Raw genomic sequence first — 21,561 nt, forward strand, 5'->3', positions numbered from 1 at the left:
TTAATTTATTCAAATACATTTTTGAATATCATCCTTACTGGGTTTTCTCTTTTCTGATCAACAAATGATAAACAAATAAATATGCATTTATTTACGGAAATAAACTTTTTAGGCTCAATACATGGTATAAGAAAATACAAAGTTTTCCCCCTCTCTCCTAAGGATCATTTCAAGTTTTGTCTGAAAACCATGAGAAATATTTCAAAAAGTAAAATAAGCAATGATTTCCAAAACTGATAATCAAGGATTAATGTTTGCCTCACATGCCCTCCTTCAATTCTAGTTTGCTAGATACAGTGGCGTAGCGTGGGTTGTCAGCACCCGGGGCAAGGCAAGTAATTTGCGCCCCCTAACCCATGGATTTTAGCAGGGGGCAGAGAGCTGCGAATGCGAGCGCGCGCCCCCCAGATGTTGCGCCCGGTGCGCGCCCCCCCTTGCACCCCCCACGCTATGCCACTGGCTAGATAACTCTTAACTACAAATAAAACAACCCTCAAAACCTAAATTGGGCTCTGGAAAGATATTAAGTTCTGCCATTTGTGTACTGACCAAACCAACCAACCAACCAACCAACAGAAGGTGTGGATGGGGCAAAGCTTTGCAGAAACCTCTGTCTTTGCCCTCCATTCCTCCTTTCCTTCAAAAATCAGCACAAGAGTCTTTGGTAGGGTGGATGCAGGTTGATGCTCCTACAACTATTTCTTTATTATTTTATTTTGGCAATTTGTATGTTGCCTTTTAGGATCGTTGTTCTTCCCAAAGTGATTCACAACTGAACAATAGAAAACAGAATTAGCTACGTGTACTGGACATAGAAACATGCCCCAAACCATTTCCTAACAAATAATTAAGAAGAGACATTAGAGGAGATGATTTTTGGTGACATTGGTTTGGCTGTGGTGTAGGGCTTTAAATGTACAGTGGTCCCTCAGGTTAAGAACTTAATTCGTTCCGGAGGTCTTTTCTTAACATGAAACTGTTCTTAACCTGAAGCACCACTTTAGCCAATGGGGCCTCCCGCTGCTGCCATGCCGTCGCTGCATGATTTCTGTTCTCATCCTGAAGCAAAGTTCTTAACCCAAGGTGCTATTTCTGGGTTAGCGGAGTCTGTAACCTGAAGCGTCTGTAACCTGAGGTACCACTGCATTTGCTTTCTGAGGAGGCTGAGGGGTTTGTCAGTGCCTTTCCTTTCCTTCAGCAAACCATCTCACCAGCACAGTGGTACCTCTGGCTATGTACTTAATTCGTTCCGGAGGTCCATTCTTTTTGGTGACATTGGTTTGGCTGTGGTGTAGGGCTTTGAATGTACAGTGGTCCCTCAGGTTAAGAACTTAATTCGTTCCGGAGGTCTTTTCTTAACCTGAAACTGTTCTTAACCTGAAGCACCACTTTAGCTAATGGGCCCTCCTGCTGCCGGCGCAGTTTCTGTTCTCACTCTGGAGCAAAGTTCTTAACCCGAGGTACTATTTCTGGGTTAGCGGAGTCTGTAACCTGAAGTGTATGTAACCTGAAGCGTATGTAACCCGAGGTACCACTGTATTCTGTGCTCTGCAGCCTTCCCCAGTGTCCGCACAGGGGAAGACATGATAATGTAACACTAGCCATGGGCCTTCTCCCCCACCAAAAAAAATCAGGAAATACAAGCAGGCAAGGAGGCTGGAGGCACTGGGGAAAAGTTTATGGGCAACCAAAGCAGATCACCCTCATCCCCCTTGCGTATTCGGCTCCCTGCGTCATTTTCCCGGCTGCCGTGACATGCCCGTCAGACAAGCCAATAGGGTTGGCTCGGGGGCGGGCTCTAGCCGGATTCAAGTGGCCGCAGCATCCCCGCATCTCATTCGGTTTCCTGGAGTCATCAGATCACCTGCCCGTCCTCCCTTTAGGTCATATTTATGCTCTTGACCTTGCTATGGACTTTGGTTGGTTGCCCTGGTAGATTAGGGGGCCTGGTAGGAATTTTTATCCATTTGGCAAATTGGCACCAGCCTCTTGGTGTCTCGCCTGCCTCATAGCAAATCGTCACAACTTTTCCGGTATTGGAGGTTAGGCATTGGAATATGTGTTGTGTGTTGGTAGGCGGGGTGTGGCCATCATCTACCCCTCCCCTTTTGGGTATTCCGTTAAAGGAATCCGGTCGTTGTGGATCCTGTCTGATACCCTGCTGGTGGCTAGAGCCATGGCACGCCCCCTGTGACATCAGGGGAAGCTTCCAGTTGTATTTGCATCAACAAGCTCCTCCCACTGGTTGTTAACCTTCAAATGCCCCCCCCACCCGCTGCACAGGGTGGGGTCATATATAGGTTGTTTGATCCAGTGCCTAAGCCAATACCACTCACATGCTGTAACCAATAAATTTGCGGCCTTCTTTAGCCCATTAACCTAAAATACATGTGTCCTTGTGTCTTATTTACCCCTATGCAGGTTGCAGGTCCTCGATTCACAATTGCTCTTGGCTTGAATGGCTGAAGCCTGCCACAAACTTGCGAAAAAGGAAGCTGTTGCGAAAGTGCTTGCTCAGAACTTTTTAGCAGGGCCTGACATCAAGCTTTGCCTCGCGTTCCTCGGCCTGCCTTTCTTGCTCTGCTTGTCCTGTGCCCTTGTCAACGCACTCCTTGATCCCGCTGCCTGATCTGAATTCCCTACTGATACCGTGTCTCGTAGATTTCCTAAAAATAACATCCATGACTCTAATCAGGCAAATGTTTCTCATGCCCCAATGAGTTCCTGACAGCCTGAAAGTCTCCCCTACTTTGAGAAAAGTGACATTTCACTTCATAGCACAGCTGTGGAAGACATCACAACTGCATGCTGTACCGGATTGCTTGAACCGCTTTGCCGGAGAAAGGGCAATATGCTTACGGGTTCTCCCCTCTTGCAAAAACAACAGCACCCCATATACAACTTTGCGAGCAGGTTTTTAACACATCCCCTTCTTTATTCCTCCTACACAGTTCTGGTTGCTGGGGTACCCAGCAGCTGTTTTAATAATAATTGTAATGGTTATAGGTGTTGCTCGTGCGTAAGTTGCTGCCACTCCTGGCTAGGTTGCCTGGTTAAACCTTTTCTGTCTGGACAGCCCTTCACTTCGTGGCTGTTTCAGTCACTAGCAGAATCCGTCAGTGGGCATTTCTTGAACCTCTTCCAGCAAAGAAGTTCTTTGACGCCAAGTCTCCGCCTACTCTCCCTGCGTGGAAGTCTTCTGCGCAGGGTGGCTGTGGGCAGCGGAGGACCTGTGCTCTCCCCGCTGGTCTCCAGCGAGAATTCCTGGAGCTCCCTCGCCGATTCCCCCATCTGCCCCCCTTTATCCCTGGTGTTACGCTGATTTCCTTCCCCAGCCGATGAGCTGCCTCTCTCCCTTCTCCAGCATCGCTTTGGAGCCTTGCCTCCGCCTCTAGCTCCGATGGCAGTTCCCTGACAATAACGATCATTAATAATTTTATTTTTTGTACCCCGCCCAGCTGACTGGGTTGTATTTGAAAAACTTCTTTCAGAACAACTTTCTATTCCTTTTGTCTTGCCAAATCAAAATTCTGGTTTTGCATGAAATCAGGGTGGGGTTGGAGAGCAAAAGCAAAGAGAAAATAGCAGGAGAGGGTGGCTTCAGAACTGGGTGGAAGCTGAAAAGGGTACATAGCAATTGCAATGTATGGATAACGCAGGAGATTACCAACAGGGGTGATAATCTCCTGCATTATGGCTTGTGAGCAAGGCTGGGTGGGGTTGCAGAAAAGGAGGTGGGAGGAGGTAAAGGAATGGAATCATAGAATCATAGTTGGAAGGGACCCTGAGGATCATCTATTCCAACCCCCTGTAATGCAGGAATCTCAACTAAAGCATCCATGACAGCTGGCCATCCATCCGGAACTGAAAGTAAGAGTGGGTGCAAAGCGGATACAGAACAAAAGAGAGAAGTGGCTTCAGAATGGGGTTGGGACCAGGGCGGTCTTTTCTATTGGGATTAGTGGCGCATTGCGCCAGGGCGCCAGACTCTCAGGGGCGCCCCAGCGAATGTGGGAGCAGCGTGCCTTTGCCAGCGGCCTCCCTTTTCCCTCCTGCATGTCTGCCAGCTGTGCCCCATCAACCATATGGCTGGCGGGCGGGCAGCTTCCTTCCCAAGCCTCCTCGAGAGGAGAGCGGTCTCCACAGAGGCTTGGGGAGAGGTCAACAAATCTGGGAAATTGGGGGGTGGCAGCAGATGGATCTTTGTACCACGGCGCTGGATGTGCTTAAGACGGCCCTGGTTGGGATGGTGCAAATCAATTTTAGTAGTTGCATGAGGTGTGTCAGGATGCTATCAGCGGTCCCCGGCTAGTTGCCCAGGAAAGTAGAAAGACAAGGAAAAGTTTATTACAGTCCCTTTTTTTATTTCAGTCTTTACAGAGAGAGGCTATAGAACTCAGCCTCTTGGATAATGGCATTGTCCTGAGTGAATCTCCACTCCCCCATCTCTCCCACTTCCTCATTCATCACTTCTACGGGCGCTGCTACATGCCCTCTGTCTTTGAGCTCTTCGCTCTCCTACTTTCAAGGCTCGCCAGATTCTGGGAGATGGTGGGTTGCCCTGTGCCCTCTTTTTCCAGGAAACATCCTCTTGTTCAGGGGTAAAATTTCTGTCTGGGTGGATTTTTTAAATTTGCCAAAATGTCTCTGGCTATACTTTCTGGATGAGACATAGGCATAACTGGTAGTTGAAGACTTGCTTTCTTCTTCTCTTCTCCTGCCCCCCACCCCTGGCAATATATCACACTTTCTATAGCAGATGTATAGAAGGGATATTTAAAATCAGTGTTGTCATAGTGTCCTCTTTTGTGCTCTTCAAAATATGGCAACCCACAGAGCTAATTTGGGAACTATGCATGTGTATTCTGTTTCACTTAAATTAAGATTATTGATATATACTTCAATTCATTATATGGTGCAATTGACCTCAATGTGCAAATATCAAGATAATAATGGGGGGGGGGTTATGCTGTTAGGATACAGAACTCTCACACAAATATCTTTATTTCCATTAAAGGCCAATTAGCAGGATCCCCCCCCCCCCTCATTTAGAATGCACCTGTAGATTTCAATTATGTGATTCATCTCAAAGAAAAGGCATCACTTACTGTAAGCACAGCCATAGACCTCGATCCTCATTCCAATCCTGCCATTGCGGTTCCAATCCAAAGGGACAAACCGCAGAAATCTTGCTTTGATGGAATGTTGGAGATTATAAGTTACCACAGTGTCTGCATTGGTGTTTCCTGAAAAAGCCTGAAAAGGACAATTTAAAAGTCAGCATTTGCTGTATGGCTTTATTTCTTAAACCTTGACATGGAAACTTTTTTTCCTTGAATGCTCTGAGAACCTGTGCCAAAAGCTCAGTGAGGTGTAACTATTCTCCTGTAAGATGTCTCATTGCGTAGATATAACCCCAGACTTAGATCTGGTTCAGATGATCATATTAAACAGAGTTCATGTGATTGAGAACACACCACAGTGAACATTCTTGGGTTTCTACCCTCTCCCGCTCCACCTTTCAATACGTGGGCAATGGACGAGAGGGAAAGCTTCTACTTTCACTGTTAAGGGCAAAACATAACTATCATACGATGTCGAAACTCAGGAAACTGTGGGTTTCTTCTAACCAAAGTTAGATGACAAACCAGAATCAGAAACCATAGCTGAAGCCCACTGGGTTTAAACTATCTTTGATTAGAGAAAACCTCAGTTTCTCACTCAGATGTAACAGAATTGCGATTTGTTCTTAAAGTGAATTTTCATTCACACATGACTGAGAAGGAGAGGGTAAAAGGAAGATGTGAGCCTTAGGTCATGCTATGGTTTACTTGATTACCTGAGATGAATGATAGAATATGTTTTTTTCCCTATGAAACATGAAACATTATTATACTTTTCTTTTTAAAAATGCATTGATGTCAATGGGAGTAGGACCTCGTCCACTCTCATTTTGCATTTTCTTTAATATGTGGCAGTAAAGGAATGAAGCCATTTCGTGTTTTATTTTTGGATTGTAATTTGATTGCTTTTTGTTTTAGTTGATTTTCTGTCTGGAAGTGTCAACTTTTCAGCCTAGTTCATTTAACCTAACACTTAAGTGACAAATGAAAATTTATGCAAGAAAAGGGTGAGGACAGTGATTTTCCAATAGAATGATGTGTTAGGACTAGAGAGAATGGCATTTTCAGTTTCATAATACTTTAAACATTGCCAAAGAATGCTAAAGGGGGTGTATGCATGAGAATGTGGCTAGGGATCCACGCAGCCCTCCTTCCAGGTCAACCACGCAATCCAGATCTGCTTCAAAACCAATTTATGGGGCAAGGCTAATGTTTAACTGGGTTAGAAAAACCTAGTTTGAATCATCTTCTTACCAACTGCAGGGTGCAGCGTACTGCTTCGTTTACTGGACTATTAAAATCTCCTTTGCACATTCTAAGGCAGAGGGCCTTCTCGGTAGTGGCACCCGCCCTGTGGAACGCCCTCCCATCAGATGTCAAGGAAATAAACAACTACAGTCATACCTTGGGTTACAGACACTTCAGGTTGCGTTGGGTTACGGACCTGCCGAAACCCAGAAGTACCAGAATAGGTTACCTCCAGGTTTTAGGGGTTGTGCATGTGCAGAAGCACCGAATCGCAACCCCTGCGTGCACAGACGCACCACTGCGGGTTGCAAACGCTGCAGGTTGCGAACGTGCCTCCCACACGGATCACGTTCGCAACCCGAGGGTCCACTGTATCTGATGTTTAGAAGACATCTGAAGGCAACTCTGTTTAGGGAAGTTTTTAATGACTGGTGTTTTCATGTACCATATTTTTCGCGCTATAAGACACACTTTTCCTCTCCTAAAAGGTAAGAGGAAATGTGTGTGCATCTTATGGAGTGAATGCAGTGCTCCCGTTGTGATCAATAAGCTTTGCATTGCTTTCGCTGAAGCCAGAAGAGCAAGAGGAATCAGTGTGCATGCAAAGCCTCTTGAGCGCAGCGGGAGTGCTCCTGCCTCTTCACTCAAGAGGCTTTGTGTTGCTTTCGCTGTTTCTTGTTTTCCTCCTCTGAAAACTAGGTGCGTGTTATGGTCAGGTGCGTCTTAGAGAGTGAAAAATATGTTATTTTTAATCTTTTGTTGGAAGCCGCCCAGAGTAGCTGGGGAAACCCAGCCAGATGGGCGGGGTACAAATAAATTATTATTATTATTATTATTATTATTATTATTATTATTATTATTATTAGACCCAGCAATAAAGGAGGAAATAAAATCTCCTCTCCTTTCGTTGCTGGCTCTCATTTGTGCTGGGCTGCAGGTGAGGTGGCATGACAGAAGTTGAATCTTGGCCAGGGAGCAGGGAATCATAGCCTGCTGAGCCCAGACTGTGCTGTTTGTGGTCGTAACCCAGGTAGTTGTCACAGCAAGGTGGCCATGGGATCAGTCGCAAAGAGGCCTGGTGGGGAGCTAATTGTGGAGGAGGGTTTTTGGGATTCCATCCTGCTGGGCGTTTGGCTCAGTTCGGTTTGGGATTCAGCTGGGGCACAGTCCACAAGTGTCCTGTGAAAAAAATGGGACATCCCTTTTTTTCATGTGACAACATGGTGGCCGCAGTGGTCAGGTGACTCACACGGGAGCGTGGGCGGGAAGATGCGTGTCTTGGTTTTGGGACTCAAAGATGTTGGAGGTATGCCAGTGCGCACAACATCTGTGCTACCTAAAAATAGTCAAATGGATACAATGAAACTCTTTAATTCTAGAGCCCAGCTGTGCTTTCCATTCATCATGTCAAAGCCTTGTTGTGAATGCCAGGCTTGGACTGTTCGAAGCTCTCAAGCAACATGCAGTGGGGGTCATAATCAAGCACACAGGGAAATAAAAACTCTGCAGCAACTTTTTCTCTATCTATACACTGCTTATCTCTGCTTCTATTTCCTTTGGCAGCTAATTGTTGCTAAGTGTTGAGAGGAGAAGGAGTAGCTATCAAGGAGAGATAAGATCAGCAGAGATAAAGAATGGATGGCTGGAGATGGGTGATCCAGAGCTTCTGCCTTTCTGTGTGCTTATCTGCAATCCTGTTTGTTTTCATTGTTTCTGGCGGTGAGTTCCAGCATTCTCAACACTGATGTTTACTTTTGACATAATAAGTGTAGAATAGTCAGGTTTATTTAAAGCGCACATGCATTGTTCTTGCAAACAATATGGCTTTATACTTTTTATGTTCTAACACATACAAGTGTTTTCCCAATTGCTCAAATGGAAATAGAAGCTCTTTGGCCCAGTGCAGGTGGTTCCCCACCACAGGGCACCAAGCCAAGTGGGGACAAAATTGAGAAGATCCATAATTGAGAAGATCCATTTGGGGGAACAAAATTTTGCTCTTGTTCAAGGTACAATATTACAAAAGATTACTAAAGGATGCCCATGATGCCCGTGGATGCCATTGAAATGCCTGCTTGCATGGGAGATTAATAATAATAATAATAATAATAATAATAATAATAATAATAATGCTCTTCCTTCCAGATAAATCTCAGGTAACCTTAATAAACTTCCTATTGCATCAAATTCAAAAGGAAATACTTCAGTCCGTTTTCTACTCATAACGACCAGTTCCATTGTCTAAAAATGAACTATCCAACATTGTTCTAAATATTTGTTCAATATATGTGAGAGGTATTTTACACTTTTAGAATTCAATTGTTCATTGAATAAATGCTCAATTTAATCACAAGAGTATCTTTTCATATGAAAATCAATTTGCGATTCTATGATTTAAATTATCATCATCTCCAGTATGTTTCTATTGCCACAAAATCCACTTTCAGCCAGAGAGTGCAATTATTATTATCTAAATGAAACGAAGGATATGTTTGCTAATGCATATGGTACTGGCATTTCTCATTCCATCTTTATCATGCAGCAAAGTTGGGTTTATATAGCTAATCACATAAGTATCTATAATATCATAGCACTCTCCACCCCTCCCTTCAAGATACTAAAAATCACGGAACAGCTTGTGAACGTGGCAGTTAGTGCTAACTTATAATGCTAATAGGTGTTAGAACTAAATCTTTAAAGGCAGTCAATTGCAAGTCTTAGAGTCATGCTACTATTCTGAGTGAAGAACGCAGACAGACAGGAAGCACTGAAGGTCAGAGGCTGGTCTTTTATTGGCTCCCAGGAAAGTCTCTGGCAAGAGACTACAATTTGAGGGGTGTGGGGAGACAGAGTATTTGTTATTGTCTCTGCTGCTGCTTGCATTTTTGCTGCTCACTACTATGAGAAACTATGGTCCATGGGGTCACAAAGAGTCAGACACGACTAAATGACTAAACAACAATTATGAGAAACGGGATGTGGGTGGCACTGTGGGTTAAACCACAGAGCCTAGGACTTGCTGATCAGAAGGTCGGCGGTTCGAATCCCCGCGATGGGGTGAGCTCCTGTTGCTCGGTCCCTGCTCCTGCCAACCTAGCAGTTTGAAAGCACGTCAAAGTGCAAGTAGATAAATAGGTACCACTCCGGCGGGAAGGTAAACGGCATTTCCATGCGCTGCTCTGGTTTGCCAAAAGCGGCTTAGTGATGCTGGCCACATCACCTGGAATCTGTACTCCAGCTCCCTTGGCCAGTAAAGCAAGATGAGCACCGCAACCCCAGAGTCGGCCACGACTTGACCTAATGGTCAGGGGTCCCTTGACTTTTACTATAAGAAACAATTAACAGCAAAAACGTTCTGTTCATAGCAAAGGGACAATTAGTATTTTGTCACTGATCTTAATTCAGGGACTTGGAGCAAAGGGAGTTCACCTATTATTCTATCCCCCCTCCCCATTTTTGCACCTTCCATAGTCCATTATAATTACTCATGTTATTACTGTTTTAAATTTTTATATCAAATATTGTTCAGCTGACCATTCTCTTTACCATAGTACGGACTTATTCTCTCACGACTGCGGAAAATTTACAATCCTACCAAGCCTTGAACCTGCCATGCACTCCCACAGAGTTGAACGCCACTAAATTATACAGACAGAATATTTACTACACTTCAGAGTGTTAGAATACAATCTGTCGTGTAATGACACAAAGCAGGTACATAAAACATGTTGTCTTTGAAAAGCAGTTGGTGTTCCACATGCCCAGCATAAAAGCAGACGAATTGATAACTTAGTTATCATCACAGCTTTGAAATATGTCACTCTTTTGCGGCTTAAAAAGAACAGACAGTGGTAACACTCAGAGTAGTACCAAAGAACTACCCTGTCTGCAAATATGTCTTTAGTCAGCCTACTGCTTCTGGCTGATAATTTCATTACCAAAACCAAATGTTGAAACTTATTAGTGTTGTTATAATAATTCTAAGGTCCCAAATATAAAATAAACATACCTAAATGTACAAGGCAAATACATATATAAGTATACAAACTACGTTTCTGAAATAGTACAGGAGAGCAATCCTGAAGTCATTTTGATTCTCCCAAACCATTCTGACTCTCCCAAATTGACCTCCACTATTTATCTGCAAGGAGGAAGGAAATGGGAAAGTCTGTTTGCATACCTGTCGTAAGGGCATATTTGTCTTTGAATAGGGTGAACCTGTGACCTGGATTCAGGAACTAAAGCACTTAGCATCACAAAAGAATAGCCAGGCTGCCCAGGTAAAGCAATCAGTGACCATTAACAGATATCCTGGCAAACATGAGTTCTGCTGTAGACCTCCTCCTGTGATGCATTTCTGCTGTAGACAGTCTCCTTCTGTGATGTATGTATGATGTTTTGGGAGGTGGTCTTGAGCTACAGGGTGGGCAATTTCAAAAGTTTATATAAGGGTTTGTGCACTATTGTTCAGGGTTCCTCCTCCTTTCCTGTGTGTGAGGGGAGCACCCTGTTGCAACAGATCAATAAAGATCAGGCTTACTAGCTGCTTTGCTTCTCAATATTCTCTGGCTGGCCTCTGTTATTTTCTCCTGCTGATAGGGAACTCACTTAAAGATTCTATACGGGCTCTTGGATACTCCATAAGGGAAAAGGAACAGGTTTTTTTTTCTTTTAACAGTGCAATAAATAAATCTCTACTTTGCATGGAACTCTTGTTAATTCCAGTGAGACTTAGACAAGACTTGTACCCAATACATTTCCCCTTATTCACACTAAACAATATGGAAGTAATGATCTAAAACTTATATACTTGGGAGTGATAATCTAATGACCTAAACTAATTTAATTTTATGCTCCCTACACAATAGCCTTGTGACAATCTTTATATTACATAACTCAGACCTGTGTTTGTCTGAAATCTTGTGTACAGGGACAATTCTTAAAACTGTTCAGTTTCAATAGGTTTCAAACAGCCTGGAAGAGCAATCCAAACTATAGGAGGCCAGTATAATTTATGTCAGGTAGATTATGCCACTGCAATTTCCCCCTATTCCAAACTCAATTCAGAAGCTGGGCTACCGCAGGCTGAGCCAAACTGAGCCTGGGAAAACACGCATTAAAAATAGGCTAATGCTATACTTTTTGCAAATGTAAATTCCATATGTGTCCATTCTGAGCTAAGTCGCTCACTGCCCTGCCTGGACTTAACCCAAGCTCTACTGAGCAGGGTTTGGCTGAGCTATGATGAAGGACTTATATCTCCGTGGTATATCTCTGAAAGAGCCAAGTTGAAGGACTTCAGCTGGCAAAGCCACAGCTGATCCCAAACTCAGCCAGAGATCTGCCTATTCCAAACTCTACTCATCCTGATGGATTTGGGGTTTGCTCTGCTCCCTATTCAGAATTTGGTTGATCTGCCTTTTTAAAATGTGGCCCTTTGGGGGGGGGGAGGGGTGTTATCGGCTTGTTTTTATTTTGATTATATATATTGTGGTTTTTATGTTGATCCTGTTCTGTGAACCGCCCTGAGACCTCTGGGTATAGGGCAGTATATATATTCTAATAATAATAATAATAATAATAATAATAATAATAATAATAGAGCCAAAGGTTTAGTACCTCTGGAAATAAGCAAACCCAGCAGGTTGATCATAATACTTCTCAAGTACAGCACCCCCAATTTTTTTTTTTAGAAATGGCTGTTATGTATCACAAAGCAAAAAAGGTAGAACTGAAAAAGGTGGTGAGATCTAATGACTTCTGTACAATGTGGTATATCCTTTTAAGCGGTAATTCATGCATTTCTGAATCATTTCTGAAAGCATTACAGTCAATAATTTCTCCTTTTCTTTGCAATTACTATTGAATTCTGTGACACTTAAACAACTTCAATGAAACACATTTTTTTTTATGAAAAGCAAATGCTTTTTTCAATAAACAGAATTGTCAGAAAAGTTCACCTAAAGCGATATTACACTATGATAATGGGTGTTTCTGTTGAAATAAAAAGACCAAAGCATTTTGAGGTAAACAAAAAACCATTTGGATAAGAGTAGCAGTATTTCTTAGTGGGGCTCAGAAAATCATTTTTTTGTTATTTTTACAGCACACAATCCCCATGGTAGGCTTCAGAAGGAATGAGGAGATTTTCCTGAATTGACTTTTGCATTGTCAGCCAACATAATTCATTACTTAGACATGGTCAATAGGCTAAAGTCAGGCATGCTTGTATTTAAGAAGCTGTTAATTTTGAAAGCATATTGTTGCCAATCCATTTGAATGTGCAATTTCACACAGCAGAATGACTATAGATTTAGACGGATAGCTTGCATGCCGTATTTCCTACTTGAAGATTCCTCACCTATGACCTCATGGCAGAACAGCCTCATCAGTATCAATCTTGCTTCACTCCATCATTTTTCTGATGACTGATGCATCACCTCCCAGAGATGCTTGAGGAATTCAGCAGTTTTGAATTCCTAGATGAAATCCCTTGACCCATATGTTCAGATCAGAGCATAGCCATGAATCAGATTTCACACTTTTGCAGTGCAGATCTCAACACTTTTAAGTACAGAAATATGCATTTAAATACTTATTTTGAGAGATCATTCACATTTAAATATCCTCTGTATATATTTATAAACTGAACTTTCATATAAAAAATAGCAAGGTGGTATGCAATGTAAAAACAAATACAGTGGTACCTCTGTTTGCAGAAGGGATCTATTCTGGAGCTCCAGTCAGATCCCCAGTTTCCCATAACCGGAGGGGCCGCTTCTGCGCATGCACGCATGGGGGCAGACCACTTCTGTGCATGTGCACGGCGCAGTAGAGCGCTTCTGCACATGTGGCGAAACACTTCTGTGTTTGCTCCTTTCACAACCCAAAATGTACATTACCTGAGGGTAAGGTAAGCTGAGGTGCTACTGTACTACAATAGCAAAAACATCTCTAATGTATCAGTACTAACACCAGTGGCTTACAATGTATCAAATAATATCAAAATTATGTGAGTGTATGAGAGTCAGGAGCTCAGTTCACACATTCTTTTTCAGATATTTTTGGACAGGGCTGAACCTTGGAAGACAATCAATTCCTTTGTGAAAAGAATAATTGCCTAGATGCAGGCTAAGACTTTCCTATACAGGCAGACCTTTGAAAACTAAGGTGTAGATGGGTTGTCTGGGGTGTTAGGTGAGGGATAGTAGGTAAAAAAGGTAAAGGACCCCTGGACAGTTAAGTCTAGTCAAAGGTGACTCTGGGGTTGCAGCGCTCATCTTGCTTTCAGGCCAAGATGACATGAGTCCCTCGGCCTGAAATTGACATGAGTGGTGCAACCCCATAGTCACCTTTGACTTGACTTAACCGCCCAGGGTTCCTTTATCTTTTACCTTACTCTTCCTAGAACTTGTCTTATCATGATCTTAGAACAGCAGTGAGATACAAAGTAAAATGATTTGTAACCACTAGAGGTCATTCTGGTACACCAAGACAGACTTGCTTTACATGAATCAATATTCCTATTCATAAAGTAATATTTTCCCTTTGTTTGCACCTTTTTGCATTGCCAATGTCATAGTGACAGCAAACAAAACAAAGAAAGACCTTAGGTGGCCAGACTCCAAAGATGCATTAATGCAGGAGAAAACAATGCCTGCAGCTGAAATATTTCTTTTTGCTTTCCCTGAAGAAGTTCTCACTGCAGAATAGACAAGGGCTTCTACTTTCAGAGGCAGATGTGAAGCAAATATAGCAAGGAAAGCTCCAGTCACATATCTAGTTCTCTCATTATGTGCATGTGTCCCTTGTTTGGACCTCAGCTGACCAGCCATCATAAAGTTTGCATGGCACTAGCAGACACAAAATTCATTTATTTATTTCATAAAATGTTTAAACCATTTGTGGAGGGAGGGGGACCTCAAACCTCAAATGGAAGGAAAAGAACACAAGCTACGGGCTTGTGAAAGAAATGACTGGTTTGGCTCAACATCCCTGTGTATGAAGTGAACATATGTAGTTGTTTCATACTTGGACTAATTGGTTCATCTATCTTAGCATCTCTACTCTGAATTGTGTGGCTTTCCTGTAGGCAGCCTAAAACTGTCCCCATCCCATTTTCGCTCAATCCTACCTCTGCTCCATCACATTTTGTGCATATTTTACTTTTTAAAAAATTTAAATTTTAAAGATTTTGTATGCACTTCTAAGATAAAACACATTTTCCCATGCTTTCCTATGCAGTCATCGCTTTAGAAATGTATTCTGTATGCATTTTTATATAAAATACGTACATTAGTGTACACTGTTTGCACATCGAAGCTGCATTGCAAAACCCAAATGAATACATACTCTGAATGGCAGTTGTGTTCCAATCTGCAAGCAAATCTGGGAGAGTTGGACTGAGTCAATGTGCTGCAAACAGCAGAACAAAGAAATTCAAATTTAATCCCTATTCTCAGACAGGGTTTTTTCTTGGACAGGAATATTTACCAACCCTGCAAGGATACTTGGTATTTTGAAACCTGGGACCTTCAGCAGGCAAAACACATGCCTTACCAACACCACACTTTCTCCCAAACACAGAGATATTCTGTTTCTACTCTATAGAATGTCAAATTCAGTTACCATATTTTTTGCTCTATAACTCACTTTTTCCCTCCTAAAAAGTAAGGGGAAATGTGTGTGCATCTTATGGAGCGAATGCAGGCTGTGCAGCTATCCCAGAAGCCAGAACAGCAAGAGGGATTGCTGCTTTCACTGTGCAGCAGATGATCCCTCTTGCTGTTCTGGCTTCTGAGATTCAGAATATATTTTTTTCTTGTTTTCCTCCTCCAAAACTAGATGTGTCTTGTGGTCTGGTGCATCTTATAGAGCGAAAAATACGGTACCTTGTCATTCAATTTCAGATAGTGTATTGGTACTGTGGCTTGCCTTTATCAGTTTGTTTTGCCCTTTTTAATGGCCGTGGTGAACTTTTCATACTTCAAATAATAACATGTTTTTATGTATCTGAGGTGCTTTCTGTTTCCTACCAGTGGTGTACTGAATGCGGTGCAGATGAAAAGAAATAATGCATTCATTTAAGAAAGCAATGAGCGATACATACTGTTTTATGATGTAAAGCTAACAAAGTGCCTGTAACCAGACCAGATAATGATTGGGATGCTTATTTCTTGATAGGAATATAAAAGAATAGGTGGAAATTACTGGAGAACACTGTATCACACACAGTTCCTCACTTTATTCTGAAAATGGAATTAAATGACCAGAAAGAAAGAACCTCATTAAATATGCAACACAAAAATTGTGATGGAAATGGTTTGTAACTCTAACGTCCAGAGGGTCACAGGCAATAAAATAGTGCAATAAAAAAGGTTTCATATTCAATTTATAGCTGTAGCCTAGCATTTATAATGCAAAAGCTTGAGCTTCCAAGCAAACAGCGGTGTGTGAATCTTTTTGTAATTAATTCATTATGCTGAAATTGCAATGTTGGACAACTCAGAATATTAATAGTAATCATAACAATATTTTGCATTTGCAGAATAGACCAAGAAAGTGCAGGGAATTAATTGCCTGTTGGAAGAAACACACACACACGTGTGTTTGTGTGTGTGTGTGTGTGTGTGTGTGAGAGAGAGAGAGAGAGAGAGAGAGAGAGAGAGATTCTTCCTTCTTTGGGGAGCAAACCTTTAAATGAACTATTGTCTTGCTGACTCTGCAAGTGTTAGGATGCAATCTTATACACCTTTGCTTGGAGGTAAGTTCTATTGAACAAAGTATCATCATCATCAAGCTATGTTCTGGGCAGATCTGGAGTGCTGTAGCACCACTAGGGGTAGGCCAATAATTCAATGTGAGCTCCTTGACTATACAAGTAACCTTGCTTGATTTTTTGTTACCAGGATTGGAATGGGCACACAGAGACGGATTTAGGGAATTGTGACTGGTTCAGTCGCACTGGGCACAGAGCTTCAGGGGAGACCCAGGGGGCAACACAACTATGAGGTAGAATGGAAGGTGAGAGGCAGAAAGGGCTGAATTTAGGTGTCACTGAGGGCGCAGCTGAAATTTGAGACCCCAAAGTCCACCACTGGAGCACAGCCTGCAGTTAACAAGATTCCCACTTTGATTCTTTCCTATCCGAACACGGGAGCACCAACTGTCTCCATTTCTCATTCATCTATCATTCTAAGAACTCCCACAATAATATCTATCTATGGAAGGGGAGAATAGCGGCAGATGCAATGCCTTTAGAACTCAAAACGGCAAGGACCAAGGATTGCAGCAAACTGTATATGTTCCAGAACCTGTGTAGTTAATCCAGAAAGCAGACAGAATCCAACCAAGGTTGGGACAATACAAAAAAAGAAGGTAGCAATGGTCTTTATGGTGCAAAACAAAAGCTGTGTAAATTGGTTGTCACACAAATGTTTCTATTTTCTGTAGCTTTCAGCATATCCTTTGTCTCTGGTAACATTTACTTGCCACAAAACTTGTAGCATAAAATGCTATAGCACTGGTGCGTTATTTTAAACAAAAACAGAAACTGAGATGTGATAACTCCTAGAGAACTAGGTCTCCTCAGCTAAATAATGACCCCCTCAAATGGTTCTTAAAATGAAGGGCTGGTAGTTATAGTTGTCATTTGCTACAAACTAACTGTTGGTTGAAAGGGAGAAAGCAATTTGTTTACATCAAGGATGAATGAATTCTCAAGCCATGACGATATGCTGGCTTTGCAATTTTAAGTTAAAATCCACAACTCCATCCTGACAGCTTCTCTGCTGATTGCTCTCCAGCCCCACTTACTCCTAGAATGCAAAGGATGTTACATGTTGCTGAGCAATGGGCACAGAGAGACTGGGGCTTGCTGTATCAGAAGATTACAGGGGAGGAACCCTGATCCAGAAGGCTAGAGAGCGAAGGAGGCGTTGCACACTAGTCCTAGCAACTTCTTCTTTAGGGGAGTTTGCCTTTATGAGCCTCATTGTATTTTTCCCCCTTTCCTTAATAAAGAAACTAATGCATGTTAAAGCAGAGACATCACCTTGCCAACAAAGGTCTGTATAGTTAAAGCTATGATTTTCCCAGTAGTGATCTATGGAGGTGAGTGCTGGACCATAAAGAAGGCTGATTGCCAAAGAATTGATGCTTTTGAATTATAGTGCTGGAGGAGACACTTGAGAGTCCCATGGACTGCAAGAAGGTCAAGCCTATCCATTCTTAAGGGGATCCTCCCTGAGTGCTCACTGGAAGGACAGATCGTGAAGCTGAGGCTCCAATACTTTGGCCACCTCATGAGAAGAGAAGACTCCCTGGAAAAGACCCTGATGTTGGGAAAGATGGAGGGCACAAGGAGAAGGGGACGATGGTTGGACAGTGTTCTCAAAGCTACCAGCATGACTTTGACCTAACTGCGGGAGGCAGTGGAAGACAGGAGTGCCTGGCGTGCTCTGGTCCATGGGGTCATGAAGAGCCGAACACGACTAAACAACTAAACAACAACAACTGAACCTTAGCCTCGCATCTTCCTATGTGACCGGTGAATGACCTGCTCTTCCTGTCAGCCCCATGACACCCGGTTGAGGTGCTGTAACCCCCAGACGTATCTGGATCATGCAAAAGAGAGTGGGATGAGCATGTTAGCTCCTTCTTCAGTTCCTATTCTTGTTGCCTTCCATGACTTGGGGGCAAACATCTGTGCTGGACACCCTGCTCTACTCACAGAAGACCGGTGCTTTTAAAGTGTGTGTGGAGCCTACATAGATCATGAATGGTAAAGGCTGTGTCTTCAGAGGTTATCCTCCCAACTTGTGGAGGGTGACAAGAATGGCGGCAGAATGAGGACTGTGCTTCTCCCCACTGTCTCTCATCACATTAGGAATTTTTTAAAAAAAACTGGAAAAGACTTGAGCTTCTGGGTCACGTTCTCTACAGCAGTGATATATACATGTTTCAAATGCATTTGGGACTGAATTGCAAGACACTGTGCATTACTCGAAAACAAGGAAGCGCAATACCCAGTTCCTCACACATCTCTTCCCTGTTTCTTTTCAAGTGCAAATGAGCACTCAGCCTAGTCAGTACATTAAGAAATTAGGTAAAATGTAAAATATGGTGGCGGCATTTTTCTACTTATTCTGTACATGTAAATATTTGAACATACTGGATGTTGTAGAGGGGAAACCCTTGTTTACTTCTAAATTGACTGGTCAAATTTATTCCTCTACCTCAGCATGGTGTTTAGGAAAGGAAACTGGAAACTAATTGAATATAAGACTCTGCCACATATCACACAAATTATTCAAGCAAATATTTATTATATGACTGCAGTACAGTCTGCTTTAATGTCAGTTTTACAAGGAAATTGACGGTCTGCTTCTACAGCCACCAGACTGCAAGTGGGGTATGGTTTTTCACGCATCCTATTCAAATGTCTATGGTTTGGAGCCAACCGTATTTTACTCAGAGAAGACCAGCTGAAATTAATGAATATGACTAACTTAGGTCCAACCAATGGTCCTACTCTAGATTCAACTCTATGGTTCATTTTTCATTGACACTATATATGCAGCCATATATGACACAATAAACTACAACCTCTCTTGTCTTTTTTAATTTAAAAGTTCCAACTGAATATTTGGAACTAAGCTAATCAATATTACTTAAATTAAGTGGAAAGGATTCACATTATAGGTTAATACTAAGTCGTACATCTCTGGTTGCAACTGATATGTTTGAAAGTGCAGAGCATCTAGAAGCTTGTAGAAGCACGTCAAAAGGCTGCAGTAGTTTTCAAATGAAAGTTGAATCCTTTTCATCCTATTCCTTTTGAGATAAAAATGATACTAACTGTGACAGATTTTTGAGTCCAGCCAAAGTGTAACTGTTCAGAAAAGTGTATTTTTAGTACTTTCACCAGTGCCTGTAACTACTCCCTTGCTATAACAGAATCCCTAGCCTATAAAAAAATATTGTGATTATTGCACTGAAGATTGTAATAAAATCATCATCACCGTTGGAGTCATTGCTGAAATGTCTCGCAATATTCACAAACATCACAAACATTCTACTTGGTGAGGAGAGTTCCTTATCAAACACTGAACATTAGTGAAGTCTTACTCAGTTTGCTTTTTTTTGAATAACAATAATAAAAGGGAGGAAAATAAAATCAAAATCAAACATTAGCAAAGCACAAGCTGCCACTGAAATCTATGCTGAAACACTAGATATTTTTCTTATGTATGAAATAGTGCAGAATCATAAAGCACACATGCCCCTATTTTTGTTTACATATATAGGTTGCACACAGATTTATTAAGAGAAAGGATAGCTTGCCAAGCTGATTTGTCATCTACCAATATATGACATGTTTACCTGATTCATATACCACAGGATGTCATTTTAAATGAAATAACACCATCTGAGGAGAGGAATGAGAGAGGTTCAATCTGTTGCACAATTAAAATGCAGAGTATGGAGAAGAAACATCTTCGCAGATTATGCTCTTCTTGAACGTAACAATCCACATTGCCCTTAGAGTGCAAATTTTGCACCTTAGGGTGCAAATGGCCGATTTTAATATATTTGTAGTAGCTGCACATCTTGGTTGCTTATGCAGCCTGTGTTTCTTTAAGAGAGCCTAGACACATTGAATTTGATATTTTATTCCAATTTTTAAAAAGATTTTAAAATACTATCATGTATGTTTAAATGTCCTCTACACGGGCTATCTGGATTAGAGTGCAAATTTTGCACCTTAGGATGCAAAAGGCTGATTTTAATATATTTGTAGTAGCTGCACATCTTGGTTGCTTGTGCAGCCTGTTTCTTTAAGAGAGCCTAGACACATTGAATTTGATATTTTATTCCAATTTTTAAAAAAGATTTAAAAATACTATCATGTATGTTTAAATGTCCTCTACATGGGCTATCTGGATTGGAGATACAATCACCTCATTTCACACCCAACTGAATACAGAAGTCAGCCTGTCATTCTCTCTTATTGTTTTCCACCCTTCGTTGCTGTCACTTAGTGATCTCTGATCCACAAATTATCTACTGAACCGTCACCAACTGTAGCCCCTCAAAAACTCCCCTACGTTGTCCCCTGATGGCACTTGTGGGAGCCATCAAGCCATTCTGAAAGGAAACAGCGAAACTCATAATTTGCCCTTCTGAGAAAGGATGATAGATAAATATGGATCTTTACAAGCTCTGCTTGTAGCATCCCAGAGCGGCTGATCCACAGCTGAGGCTGGTTACAGAGGTTGACAGCTGCTACAGCTTAATCTCATTAACCTCATGTAAATTTTTCAGTAATAAACATGAGGCAACTGTATTAAGGCACATCTAAATCCATGTAAGGAAGACCCCTGTAGTTAATTACCAGCACTCTTGACATGAAGAAACTTCATCATGAGTCTCAGTCATAATAATTTACATCTTGGGTGGCTCAAAGAACTCTGAAAATGGAGAGGTGGAATCTTTCCATCATGTAGCCAATTTTATTTTCAAATTAGTCTACGTTCTCATCTCCTGTTGAACATCAATATTCTCAGTGATTCCAGTGCAAGCATGGTATTTTAATTAAAAAGAGGATTTCCATGGCCATGTTTTCCCTGACTTTCATTGTCTGTTCATCATGCATCACATGGAAAAGATAACACAATTTCATCACATCCATATCAGCAATGATTATGAAGCTTCACATGGGGCAATTGTTTTGCATGGCAGTTGCAGCAGCAGTGGTTGTGAAAGATAAATCTGATTCATTGCAAAACGAGGTGGGATAGGCTGTCATTTATCAAATATATAAAAAAGATTGCCAAACTGAAAAAGGACGACAACTATCAACACTTGCCCTTGACCGTAGACTGAAAAGCAAAAGTCTTAAACTACAGGGAGATAAATCTAGGATAAATATTAGGAAGTGCTTGCAAACAAGCTGACTAAGGAAGCTATGGAACTCCTTCCTTGGGATTTTTCAAAAGACATTGGAGAGATATTTGTCAGCGATTCTTTAGACCTAAGCAATGCTATTTTGAAGGGGAATGAGCTAGAGAATGAATCTGATAATATAAACCTGAGTCTAAGAAGTGAGGAAACTTAATTCAGACCATAAAAACCAGGAAGAAACAACCTGATTTTACACTAGGAAATGATCCAGGCTTCCTAGATTACT

General features: G+C 41.8%; 1 protein-coding gene across 10 annotated transcripts in view; it reads right to left on the reverse strand.

Annotated features, from left to right (window-relative positions):
* Positions 1 to 21,561, reverse strand: part of CNTNAP4 (contactin associated protein family member 4) — a 361,367-nt gene that overhangs the window by 108,234 nt on the left and 231,572 nt on the right. For all 10 annotated transcript variants that reach the window (XR_014555948.1, XM_083701909.1, XM_083701906.1 and 7 more), the window contains exon 4: positions 5,109 to 5,256. Coding sequence is in view for 8 of the 10 variants with exons in the window: in XM_083701909.1 (XP_083558035.1) it covers positions 5,109 to 5,256 (148 nt within the window). In the remaining 2 variants the exon portion in view is untranslated. The remainder of the gene's footprint in view (positions 1 to 5,108; positions 5,257 to 21,561) is intronic.

The sequence above is a fragment of the Podarcis gaigeae genome (assembly GCF_964106915.1).
Source record: "Podarcis gaigeae genome assembly, chromosome: 11".
Lineage (NCBI taxonomy): Eukaryota > Metazoa > Chordata > Lepidosauria > Squamata > Lacertidae > Podarcis > Podarcis gaigeae.